The sequence below is a fragment of the Scardinius erythrophthalmus genome (assembly GCF_964197995.2).
Source record: "Scardinius erythrophthalmus genome assembly, chromosome: 2".
Taxonomy (NCBI): domain Eukaryota; kingdom Metazoa; phylum Chordata; class Actinopteri; order Cypriniformes; family Leuciscidae; genus Scardinius; species Scardinius erythrophthalmus.
The window spans coordinates 54,395,125-54,408,761 of NC_138222.1; the positions used below are offsets into that span (position 1 = coordinate 54,395,125).

Below are 13,637 nucleotides of genomic sequence, written 5' to 3' on the forward strand. Positions count from 1 at the left end.
TATATATATATATAATTATAATACAACAAATAATGTATAATATAATTATACAATTTTCACAACAGAATAAAACAGCTAAAACCGTGTAACTTGTTGACCAGAGTTATGTCTTTAAATGTTTTGGGGGAGACCACTTGACAATAGACATAGACAAGCAAAGTAGTCAAAATATGCATGCACCAAATAATCTATAGATACAATTATGCAAGGAATGGCGTAGGATACAGTATGCATACATACAGAAGGCCTATATAATTATAAAATTGTTTTTTATTGCACGGTGGGAAATGTATTTATTTAAAACGTATTAGGTTTAAAGCGTCATAGCGTCCCAGTTATGAGTTTTATAAACAATCCGTCGGTTTCCTTTACCCCATTTAATGTACAGTAACTGTATCATCATCAGCGGCTGTCACGAGTAGTGAATGGAAATAAATATGGGATATGGGCCAGCAGGACCGTCTCGCATTGATGGCGTCATCCCGTGGCGCCAAAACAGTCTCTTCTCAGCTGCTTTCCAGAGTACCTCCATTGTGGACATACACTTATCTGGGATTAAAAGCAAAATCCCGTGTGCGGTGTTTAATGTGTCACCCACACTTGCAGTTTTTCAGCGCGTCTTGTGGTTTTCAGCCCCTGTCGGTTTCGCCATGAAAGACGACGATGGTTTGACGGCAGAGTTTCGTTCAACTCAACTCCATGCTAATGTGTCGGCTGTTCCTGATGGGCTTTGCTGGGTGTCAATCCTCTCCTGTTTACTGCTCGCGTGCTCCTATGTTGGAAGTTTATACGTTTGGAAAAGCGATTTACCAAGGTATGGCTTGTAGACTTTGGCTGTGTCACAAAACATACCGAGCTCCCTAACTGGACAGATTTTTTGAATATCAATCATCGGTCGATTCGACGCTTAAATCATATTATATAATTCGAATGTTCAAAATATCGTTTGCATCGAATGTTCAAATACAGCTTGAATCGAACGTTCGGTATTGTTTGAGTCGAAAACATTTAAATATTGCTGTTCGAATAGAACGTCATTCGAATGGAGCGTTCTAAACTATTTTGCTATATTTCTTGTCTTTTATATTTATTTTGTCTATAATTTGTTGTGGCTGCCGTATGTGAAGCCTGTCTTTTTTTCCCCCCACTGTTTTTTTATGTTTGTCTTGATCATGTGACAAGCTGCTGGTTAGATGATGCAAATGTATTACTGTGGAATGCATTAAAACAACACTGTTTGTTTGTTTGTTTGCACCAACAGGGATCATCCTGCAGTGATAAAGAGGCGCTTCACTAGTGTACTGATTGTGTCCGCTCTGTCTCCACTGTTTGTGTGGGCATGGAAAGAATTCACAGGCATCCAGGTTAGTTTACTGCAACACAGATGTGTAATCCTTACAGTTGCTGGATGTGTTTACTGAAATTAAAATTGACAATTCTCATTTTGTATGGAATATTTTAGTATTTATCAGTGACGGTTCTAGCTTGTATGGCGCCCCGGTCGCCCGGGGAGCGATTGGGGGTTAGGTGCCTCGCTCAAGGTTCACCTCAGTTGTGGGTAATAAGAGTGTAAGAGAATGCTGTTCATTCACTCCCCCCACCCACATTTCCTGCCGGTACTGAGACTCGAACCTGCGGCCTTCAGGTTACAAGCCGACTCTCTAACCATTAGGTCACAACTCCTCCAATGTTGACATAACTGCGACAAAATGATACTCTTTAGTACAAAAAAAATGCTAAAATGTTATTTTGTTGTTATGATAATGTTTTTATAATGTCTAAACATAAATCTAAATGATAAACTTGTCTGGTGCTGCCATCTAATGGCTGTATAAAATTCATGTTATTTTATTTTTAACCGTGGCCCATTTTTTCATGTTATAAATGAAATTGAGAAGTACATTTTTCAAAAAAAAAATTGCTATTTTGTATAAATGTATATATTTAAATCATTACAAATTGAGGGGGGGGGATGCCATAAATCCCCCCAAAATAAACAACAGTAAAGTAAAAATATGAATAGAATTAGTGATATTATTTTGTTTAAAATAATTAGTTACAATTATATTAGTTTGTTTAAAAAATATTACACTATGATGTTACAAAATATCAAACTTTCTATCTGGCTAGTTGGTAAGTTCCGTAAGCTAGTTGGACAGAAAAAGAAATTTTGTTGCCCTGTGTGTAATAGCATAACAAGCAACATAGCATAACATAACTGATATTAGCCTATTTTAGTATATGCATAATATTATACTCATAATGAGATAATGATTATTTTTTTAGGCTCTGGTGGCTTTTTTCTTATCCATAATTTCAATTTGTGTTGATTTAGAACTTTTCCCGCTCTCACTGATATTTATTATAAATGATTTATCTGTACACATCATTATTTTTTGATACTCATGTGCCTTCCTAATCTTTAATCAAAATAACTTCCCCTCTCTCTTGCAACGGCCTCTTCTCTGATGATGTGTTTACTGGCGCTAGGGCGGGACTACCTGTCACTCATATGAGATCACAGCAATAGCAAACCACAACCATCCAATCAATTCCCAATGGGCAAAAATCAAGTCCCGCCCCTCATTTGTTTCTTGTTCGAGATGCTGTACTGGCTATATTTCACGCCGACTTTAAACATTTGAGGTTAAGTGAACTTTAATATGTCAAAAGGTGTTTGGTACAGAGGGATTTTGTAAAGAGAATTGTTTTAAAGCTTTGAAAGGCTAACCAAATTAATCAGATAAGTAAAAACATCAGTTTGAAATTTCTGACATTGATTCCTTATTATTATATGATATGTGGTTCTAGATGTCACTGCATCATACAATCCTGTTTATAGTTATAATAAAATAAAACGTTATTTTTTTATATTTTATTGTGAAACATTTTGCTTTGGTCTTTGCGCTTAATCTTATTTGATGGTGAAACATCAGACGTGTTTGATTTCTCCTTTAGCCTGGTCCCTCATTACTGGCCCTTATGGGGATCCGGTTGGAGGGGCTCATTCCTGCCATCATTCTACCGCTCCTACTGACCATGGTGAGTAAATGACAAAGTCTTTACTTGGTGTTCTTTTTAAAGGGATATTTCACCGCTGGAAAGATGAATGTGTATCTAAATTGGGTCATTTATGTAGTAGAAATGTGAAATTATTTTAGAAGTTGGTGCCTTCTAGACTGAGAAAAGCCAGAAAATGTATTTTTGGCTCATGTGGACGAAAGACAACAACTCCCAGAATGCACTTGCTTCGCTGCCCTACGAGGACACTCCCAAGCCACGCCTACCGGTTACAGAGGACAGTATCGGAAGAAATGATACAATTAGGCTACTAGTCGACTCGAAACTGAAAAGACGCCGTTTTATCGTGAGATCCCCCTATGGGCGGGTTGAAAACATGCGGAACGAGCTCCTCCTATTGGCTGTAGTCTCTATAGCCTCTGGCCAAAAAAGCCTCTGATGATGCTAAATGACGATTTTTGCGTCATCTGAGGTTTTTTTTCCAGACACACAATACAGAAATCTCTCGTCTCAGGGGGACATGAGGGAGGGAAGCACGGTCATTCGAAAATACTACTGGGTTTCTACTGATACAAAGCTTAATGCTAATCGGTGAAGTATCCCTTTAAACAATTATTAAACAACAAGCAAACAGCAGTTTTCCTAGGGCCTAAAGCAAAGTGTTATCCAAATTCCTTCAAATTGCAGAAGAGTCCTTACATTGGACATCTGACCTGGCAGATTTTTTGTTTTATTTGATCATTTTATCACTTTCCTCTCTCTCAGGTGCTGTTTCTGGGCCCTCTGATCCAGCTAACCATGGATTGCCCCTGGGGGTTCATTGATGGGATAAAAGTTGTAGTCGGTAAGCAGCCTTTTCCTCTTCCAGTGGTTTCTTCTGTGAATCTCTCTTTTTATAAAGCTATTTTGGGGGTTTTATAATGTTAGTGAGCAGTCATGATGCTAAACTATTGTAAATGATTGCTGTCAGGGAGTTGAATCTGTATCCTTAAATAAATTCTCATATCTGTTTTGGGGAAGTGGAATAGACAGCCAACTATCAATCAATCAACTAGACTGATCTTTGTTGCTGTAAAAGAGCCAGAAAGGCTGTAGTGTCATAGTTGTAAATGTGATTGATCTGTTATGTGTTTGCAGACCCATGCTTCTGGACGCTGTGTCTGAGCGACATGCGCTGGCTGAGGAACCAGGTTGTAGCGCCACTGACAGAGGAGCTGGTTTTTCGGGCATGCATGCTTCCCATGCTGGTACCCTGCGCCGGCCCCTCCACCGCAATCTTCACATGCCCGCTCTTCTTTGGTGTTGGTGAGTGGCGACTCGGGATGCTAACGATCAATTAATTGCTGATAATAATTGAATCCATATTATTGATGGACGATTAAGCAAGGTCATCTTTAGAGTGTGTGGTTTTGAGGTGCGTGCAACTCATGCGCTAAAGAGGTCGAGGTTCATGATTTTCATCCTACTTTAGTCAACAAGAAATGGACTATCTACTTTCTTGATACACATCTTAATGTTATCTGTTTATCAGTGCATTTCTGGTTAGTTTTTTATCAAATGTAATAACTTTCTCTGACTTTTGTCATCAAGGCCATGCAGATGAGGAAAATATTACCAAATAATATTTAATATATTTTAAAATGTAATTTATTCCTGTGGCAAAGCTGACTTTTCAACAGTTTTTTACGTCAGTCTTCTGTCACACGATTCTTCCGAAATCATTCAGGGGCAATGGCTGCTGACAATTCAGCTTTACCATCAAAGGAATCAATTAAATATATATAAATATACAATTTATTATTTTATTCATAATTATTGTAATAATATTTCACAATGTTTTTTTTATCAAATAAATGTAGCCATAGTTATATGGCATAGTTCAATAACATGAAATCTTAATTATTCCAAACTGTTAACCGATAGTTTAGATCGTGTACATTTTTATTTCATTGCCAGTTTTAATGTAATAAAGGTTGCTGCAATAATAGCAATTACTAAAGACAGATTTGAAAACTCCAGGGAAATGATTGTAGATACTCCACACTTGATACCCGGCAATTGGGAACCTGAGCATTCCATACGGTCCTGGCGGAAAATCAACACACTCATGTCTTATTCATTACAGTTGGCATCACCCCTGTATTAATGTGTATTTGGCGGACCATCACATTTTATTTGCGTTACTTTGTAGACTATTATTGTAATGGTAACCTTTTTTTTCTTCCTCCGTCTGTCTGTTTCTCTCTCTCTGTTTGTGTGTGTCTGCAGCTCATTTTCACCATGTAATTGAGCTCCTGCGGTTCAGACAGGGCACTGTCTCAGGGATTTTCCTCTCTGCAGGTAACCGAGTCATTAGTTTACCGTCATCCATAGTGCGAGACATAATTACTCATGTCTGTGTTTGTTTGTGTGTCCTTTTCAGTGTTCCAGTTCTCCTACACGGCAGTATTTGGAGCTTATACCGCCTTTATATTCATCAGGACAGGTGCATCTGTGGTTTATCTTTAATACTACTGATGCTTATACTACTTCACAAGAGGAGTAAAAGTATCAAATAAAAAAAAGTTTTGTTAAAAATGATTTTTGATAGATCATTTTTGTTTTGTGACTTTTCATGACAATTAAGCACATTGACTTTCGTACTGCAAAAAAAATCTCATGACTGTAATGCACTTTTTAAAAAAATAATTATTTGCATTAAATTGTCTTGTATTTAATAATTATGCATCATGATTTTTTTTTTGTGGTATTCCATTAATGCCACTTCTGTTAAAAATATTGCGTCCAGACATGATGATGATGATTCTTTATGTAAATTGAGAATTACAGTTAATAAGAATAATTTTTAGTTTGCATTACTGACAGTCATGATAATTTAGGAAGGAATTATGCTGGGAAGGAAGTATTTGTGGTATTGCCTTTATGCTGGTTTTATTATAAAAATAATTATGAGAAGACATGATGATAATTCTTACTGTAAATTGAGAATTGCAATTATAACATCTGTTAGTTTGTATTACAGACAGTAATAATATTTAGGGAAGACATTATTTAATTGTCATGAAAATAATATACAATGCTTTGTTTTCTTTGTGTAATTTCTTATTTTTTGTGACCTGGAAATTGTATTGACCTGGCAACATTTATTGTAGTTCTGATATAACTATATTTGTAACAAACGAATTGTAACCGCTCACAAATACATAAAACTATCTATTCCTGTTTGTGTGTCTCTAGGTCATTTGGTGGGTCCTGTGCTGTGCCATTCCTTCTGCAACTACATGGGTTTTCCAGCTCTCGGCACGGCCCTGGACCACCCGAACCGCCTCACGATTCTCTCTTTCTACGTGCTGGGGGTCGTTCTCTTCTTCCTCCTCCTCTTTTCCATGACTGACCCGCTCTTCTACGGTTTGCCCACACCCGTCTGCACCCTGACCTCCACTCATGGGTCCATCTGCTCCTGATCCATCCCTACCTCCATCCTGCGTCACATCCATTCCTTCTCTCCAGCCATTTGAAAAGGTTTTGTTGCTGGTTTCACCAGGAGAGCGAGGGTCGGCTGGAGAACAGGTATGAAAATACACAGCCTCCGTGAGGTGCTTGGAAGAACTCGGTGGAAAGCAAAACATCCTCAGGTTTCACTGGAAGTTCTTTTTACCATTCAGCCGACGTTGCGTTATCAAGTGACTTCAGGCCTGCGTTTGACAAAGACAAGTTGATTATATGCGTCTGCATGTTTATATGACAACATTTCCGTGTGTTTATCTTGAGATTGGTGCTGGGGATAAAGATCAGACACAATTACGGGTTTCCTGGGAAGATTTGTACACTGAAATGTGCATTTCTTACATGCAAAACTCCCTATTTTTCTGTTCTGATATTAGAATCTTGCCCACATACACATACATTGGTCTGGTGCCCTTACTTGAGGACGACATTTGTTTTTCCAGACGTTGCAGATATTCTTTTTGCTTTACTCTTCTTTTTTATTGTCTAGAAATCGCATCACTCAACTCACTAGGCTTAAATCTAGATAAATGTATTTAGCTACACTATTGGAGCAATAGACCTTGACCTATTAGAATAACAAGATTTAGTGAGTGTGTATCAGAAGTTGAATTGCCCTGAGCACACAGCTTTTTGTGTAAGTCTAGACAGAATTGTGGCCTCGAGCACAACGTTTCAAATTATGAGGTCTTTTTAGCACATTGGTAGGTCTTGCCATGGCCATTTGTTCATTTAAACAAAAAAAATTAAAATTGCTAATACCAATTACTGTTTATACTGTATAGAGATCATTTGTACAATTTCAGGATATTCAGTGATAGGTTTTGACCAATGGTATTTCATTCATATTTAATGCAGAGCTAAATATATTCTTTTTACGTCAACATAGGAATTTCATTGTTAATTTAGTAGGTAGCACTGGAGGATATTGAGGTAGATTCAACACTTGTGCTTTAGAATTGGTGGGAAATCCAACACTTTCTATTCATGACGTTACTGTGTAGTCATAAACAAACTGCAGCAACATTGAAACTACCTAGCCTATATCAAAGGATTAAACCTTGATTTCTTTAACCGATATATTTTACGTTCTAAATCGAAATGCTAAGCTTTTTTATAGATCTTTTATACATTACAAAGGACATAGTCATGATCTCATGAATTTTTAAGTGGGTTCTTTCTTCACCGTGAAGTGTTCGTGAAAACTCATACCACTGAACTGCATGCTGCTACACTTGTGACATATGGATGTTCGGATGATGATTGATATAGAATCACCAAATATAACTCGCATAACTGCTTATAGGCGTAGTTCACCCAAAAAATGAAATTCTGACATTTTTAACATTTAGTCACCCTCATGTCGTTTCTTCTGTAATAGACCACAAAAGGAGATGTTAGTCAGAATGTTCATGCTGCTTTTTCCATAGATTATACTTCACATGTGATATATTCCACTAATTTGTGTGGCACATATTCAAATTTACCTCATTAGGGAAATGTATCTAACGTCATCTTTAGTGTTCCATGGAAGAAAGATCAAAATGAGGGTGAGTACATTTTTAAATGTAATTTTTTGTGTGAACTATCCCTTTAAGTTGGCAACTGTGGACTCAGACTAGAGGCAGCTTTGTGCAGAACATAAAATGTTATGTAGTTGTTTTTTGGTTTCAGTTCTCATTAAATGTGAAAGCAGAGTATATAGAGAGAGTATATAGAGCTATCATCTATTAATATATTGGTATGGCTTGCCCTGACATTCATTATGTGTAGTGCATAGGGTCGATCATAGACCTTTCTGTGTTGTGAGAGACCATGCAAGCATTTTAAGCAATAGTCTCACAAACAGGATCAAATCAGGGATTTCCATCTAGTGCCAAGTAAGAGGTTTGTTTGGGGTGTTTCTTTTTATTCATTCCCAAAGTAATTTCTTATTTGACTCTCTATAAAGAAAACCTTTCTCTTCACTTGAACAGCCAAAGTTATGGTAGGAATTTATCGCATCTTGTCCAAGGTACTACAGTGATTTGGTTTACTAGTCTCTAGCATTGAAAGAAGTGTGTGCTTTAAGTGTGCCATAGTGAATATGACTGTATCATCGTGTTTACACCTAGAGAATGCTGTATGTAAGCACTGTTTGCCTGTGACTGGCTGCACTGAATGCTGCTTTAGTCTAGTTGCTTGCGTGCGTTACGGTCAACAGAGGGCGCCGTTGTTGTGTTTTTGTGTTCTTTCGTTTTCCCGTGTTTTTATTCATCTATTTATGCGTTTTGCTTTGCATATGTGATCCTGTTATTAGATCATTTAATTAAACTATCATTAAAAAAAATGCCCTGATACTGAAAATACATGTTGAAGAAGGTCAACTTTTAAACTATCTGTGGAAATTCACTCATTGTTCCAGATTTGCTTGATAATTGAGTCATGAGATGCTGAGTGGTTAAACTGCACTATGGGATGATGTTGAGTTGTGATTGTTTAAGGAAAGCTGAACACACTTGCTGTCAGCGCTGTGATTGATCACTGGTGTAACTTTTAGATGAAGAATGCTCGTAGTTAATACGTGTCGGAAGCTTGTCACCCATTCCTGTCCAATATGTTATTCTCACTTTCTCTCTTTGAAGTTTCTGCATTCATTAATTTTGCTAGAGAGGGTTTTTTTCTCTTTCTTTTTTTCTGTCATTGAGTTCACAGTGTTCTTTCTTTAATCTAGTTAGTTGCAAGCAAATTATTTGCACCTGGCTTGCGTTTGGATGCTTTGAATGTCATATTTACAGTAAGGAGGAGCAAGACATTCAAATCTATTTTTGCAAATGTGAAAAAAGTAGCTGAGCACTGTTTTAGCTCGTTGAAACATCACCTGTAAAGTACGTGAGAATGATGAATTGAATAGACTGGTTTGTGATTACAAACAAGTCTGATGTTTATACTGAGAGATATATTTTATAATCAAATCTATTTTGGAGAATAATGTGCATGCTTGTTGTTTTGGATTAACGTGCGATGCAAATCACTGATGGACAAATGATTTATGACAATCTTTCTGGGGGTCTTTCAATCCACTCTGCAAAACTCTGCCGTTTGTAAATAAATGAATGATTTTTTTAAATGCCTCACTAAGAGTTGTGTTTTCTTTTTGCTCTCTTTATTTCTGTATCTCTTCAAAGATGCAGTGTGTAATTTCTGTCCCGAACACTCCTGCCAAGCTCAGATAAATGCAGTGTTCACACTTTCAGAGTGATCAACATCTGAGATATATGTTATTTGCATGCTAAACTGGGATGGAAGAACATTTTTATGACATTGGAAAAGATAAACACTTCAGCTTTAAAGGGGGGGTACAATGTTGTTTCATGTATTCAGAGTTGTTTACAGTGTTAAAGAGATGGATTCTCATGCTAAACATGGGCAAAGTTTAAAAAAAAATATTTTGTAAGAATAACGGAGAATTTCTGTGCCGAAAATCTTACTTCCGGGTTGGTACAAGTTTCGGCTGTTTTTTTTTTTCGATCGTGGATCTAATGACGTAGATGAGAGTGGAACTCCTTATATGAGCATTTCTCTCGGAAAAGCTCGCCCGCGCACACGTCGACCAGAGGAGAGCGAGACCGCGCACATCAACACGCTTCAACAGGAAATCATCGGCAGCGCTGCATAGGATTTGTTCAAGAATGTCTCCAAAAAAGTGTGTTTTTGGATGTGAGGGAAAGCTTACCGTGTTCAGCTTTCCAAAGAACCCAGTGTTACAGGAACAGTGGATGCAGTTTGTTTTTCCGGGGCAGCAACGGAGTGTACCAAGTGCGGTTGTGTGTTCTGGTCATTTCAGTGACGAATGTTTTATTAACAAGGCCCAGGTCGACGCTGGATTTGCAAATCGTTTGCTATTAAAACGTGGAGCGGTCCCAGTGATAAAAGACCCCAGTCATGTAAGTACAACTGGATCAGATTTCTGTCTTTTGCTGGAAATCAAGCACTACCGCTTGACTCTATAGCTCCGCCTCCAGGACCTCGGCTTTTTCCGGAGAGAATCGGAAAGCTGTATTTTTCTTTTATAAAAATAATAAAACTAAACATTTTTTGGAGATATTAAAGATGCACTACTACTCTATAGGTACTCAAGATTAACATGAGATTAGGTGAAACTGTGCATGTTATGTACCCTTTAAGTGATATTAGAATTATGGAAGCATTTCCTCTACAGGTTTTAAAAAGGTAATTGTGGCTTTTATTATAATGGCAGCTTTTATATTTTGTAGTTGCTTTAATATCTTGCAAATACAATGTAACTTCTTTTTCTCATAGTTGCAAATGTATTTCTCGCAATTGTGACTTTATATCTTAAAACGTGAATAACTTTTTTTTTTTTTTACTTTAATGCGGAAATGTGCTTGAATTTGTTTCTGCAGAAACTGAATATATTTACACAATGTAAATCCCCATATTATGCTATTTAAAAGGTTCCCTAATTTGATTTTGAAGGTCTCCTTCAATAGGTTTACATGAATCCAAGGTCAAAAACACTTTCATCTTCTCTTAATATCCATTGCACATCACCTCATTTCTCAAAGAGTCTGAAAACGGTTCTTTGGAAGATCCAGTCTCTCTAAACCCCTCCTTTCCAAGAGTCTACTCTACTCTGATTGGTCAGACGGCCCAGTCTGTCTGTTGTGATTGGTTTACTCTGTTCTGATTGGCCAAAAGGCCCAGTTTGTTGTGATTGGTCTACCACTTACAGCGCATGTCAGAAACAGACGCCTATTACCATATCTGAATTTCAGATCCGGAGGCTTCCTCGGCACTTGATACACAATGATAAGAACAGGAATGATGGCGTCTGTATTTCTGTATAATTCCAGCGTGAGTCCTGATCCTTTTGAAGTGAATCAAAGTGGATTCACAGCACTGAAAACAGCGTCTTCTCGACATGTCGACAACATGAACTAAGCTCTTCCAGTCTCAGCTTCAACTACAGTGTTTGAGGGTCAAAGCAGATGTTGTTCGCTGACAGCCAATGAAGACCATAGACTGGCATTATGCAAATTAGTACGCTGTTACTTCGGTATGTAACAAGAAGAGAGACTGGAATTACTGACGACTCGTTTCAGCAGTTCAGAATCAATTCTTTCTTTTAGGAGACAGTAACGTCATTTGTCATGCATTTTGATCTTTAAAACTTTGTAGACCTTTTACTTTCACAAACAGCAATATTACACACTGCATGAAAAGGTAATGTCTTTGACATCTCCTTTTCTCCTTTGACAGTTTGTCATCTCCTTTTGTTCTAAATTGTGTTACCACTGTTTGACCACCAGGGAGAGGTGTTATGATAAACATTTTACATTTATGCAACATTTAAGATATGCTTGTATTTAAAATTCTTTCCTGTTCATGCACCCTACTATTTATTCATTTCAGTACAAGTAAGCTGACAGCTCATCTTTTGACATTTTTGAGCGCTGACAAAACTAGGCCAAGAACACTTGTGGATTGACAGTACCATTGTGGTCTCGTTCAGCCACAGTAGCATGTCATGACGTGTATCTGTTCTCCCCTCTCTTTTAGATCTTGTGAATGTGTGAATATTTTAGAGGTTGTATCCATAGAATCGTTCTTTGCAGGCTTGGAATTCTTCAGAAGAACAGAACACTGAAGCACATATCATCTCATCTGTGATGATTCATTTGCTTCATACAGGTGTACTTAATAAATCGGAAAATAGAGTCTCTAAGAGTTTATAATCAAAAATGCAGTAAAAACAGTAATATTGTGAAATATTAGATAAAAAAAATTGTATATTGTATTATATTTTAATGTAACTTATGTAAGTTCAAATTCAAATCTAAATTATATTAAAAAACTTACCCCAAACCTTTGAATGTGTGTGTATTTTCAATTCCGTTCAATGTGATTTTGAACAAGAAAAGAAAAACCTTACTCGCCCGAATCTTCTAAGCGGTTATTGTCATCATTATTTTATGTTTTTAAATCACATTGAAACAGTATGGAGAGCTCTTTTGCTTTACGGCTCTGTATTTCAAAGCACTGTTCTATGCTTCGCTTTCTTTCTTTTTGTCGGTCTGTTTTCTATCTCTTTTGAGCATCTGTCTTTTTCAAAAGCTTGGTTAAAGCTTTTGAATGGAGAGCTGTGAAAACTGCATTAACAAAGCAAAACTCCATCTACTGCATGAATTGTCATGAAAGCTTCTCTTAGTCAAATCTTAATTAAATCCAAATGAATGCGAGTGCTTATCTTGATGAGTAATGCTGTTTTGCTTTAGTCTTGCTTGATTTAACCCGGTGAGAGTACATTGTTGACATGAAGTATCAATGCAAGCAAATGAACCGAAGACTGCAATTTTTGTTATTAATATCGACCTGTTGGGTGAAGAAAACTCTGCAGGCGACCTGTAGCGAAGGAACTGGTAATGATTCCTTTAGAGATGAACATAAACATCAGGCTTTTTTTATTTATTTTTGTCCCTGATAGAATTTTCATCTTTATTCAGGCATATTTTTGGGGCATAATAAGAGTATACTCTTATAACACTATAGTGATTGGACATTGGTTTTGTAGGTGCATGGTTGATTACTGGCTTAAGTCAAAAGATCCCGTTCCTAAGTATGGAACTGTCCTAAATAGTGTACTTTGTGTAGTTTACATTATAGAGTGTCCCATTTGTCATCATTTGTTTCAGAAGGGTGCTTTTAAGTGCTCTCTGTGCACTTTTTGCCGAGGCTGCTCTGATGCGGCCTTCACAACAGAGTAGGCTATTATTTGTAAATGTAGCATTATGTCACCAAAGTGTGGAATCTGTGAAAGTGTGAAACCTTAGTTACAATAAAATCAAATTTGCCAATATTTTTTATGGAATATTGCAGTATTCATTATAAATGATGTATGTGTGTGCTTTATTATTATTAAAAATCATGTGCCCTGGTAATCTCTAATAAAAATAACTTGACTGATGATGCGTTTACTACGGGACAACCTCCTCACATGTGATCGACCAATAGCGAACCACAACCATCCAACGATCCAATCAATTACTGCTGGATAAAATCAAGTCCCACCCTACTTTTACGTATACGTGTTTTACGTTACGTATACA

The 13,637-nt window shown here is 37.1% G+C and overlaps 1 protein-coding gene across 1 annotated transcript; it reads left to right on the forward strand.

Annotated features, from left to right (window-relative positions):
- The first annotated feature begins 468 nt into the window (after window positions 1–468).
- Window positions 469–9,644, forward strand: rce1a (Ras converting CAAX endopeptidase 1a). Its single transcript, XM_081391580.1, has 8 exons — window positions 469–814; window positions 1,262–1,364; window positions 2,959–3,042; window positions 3,787–3,865; window positions 4,159–4,326; window positions 5,290–5,361; window positions 5,444–5,506; window positions 6,259–9,644. Exons 1-8 carry the CDS (start codon window positions 651–653, stop codon window positions 6,483–6,485), a joined length of 960 nt encoding a protein of 319 aa, XP_081247706.1. The 5' UTR covers window positions 469–650; the 3' UTR covers window positions 6,486–9,644.
- Window positions 9,645–13,637: the final 3,993 nt, after the last annotated feature.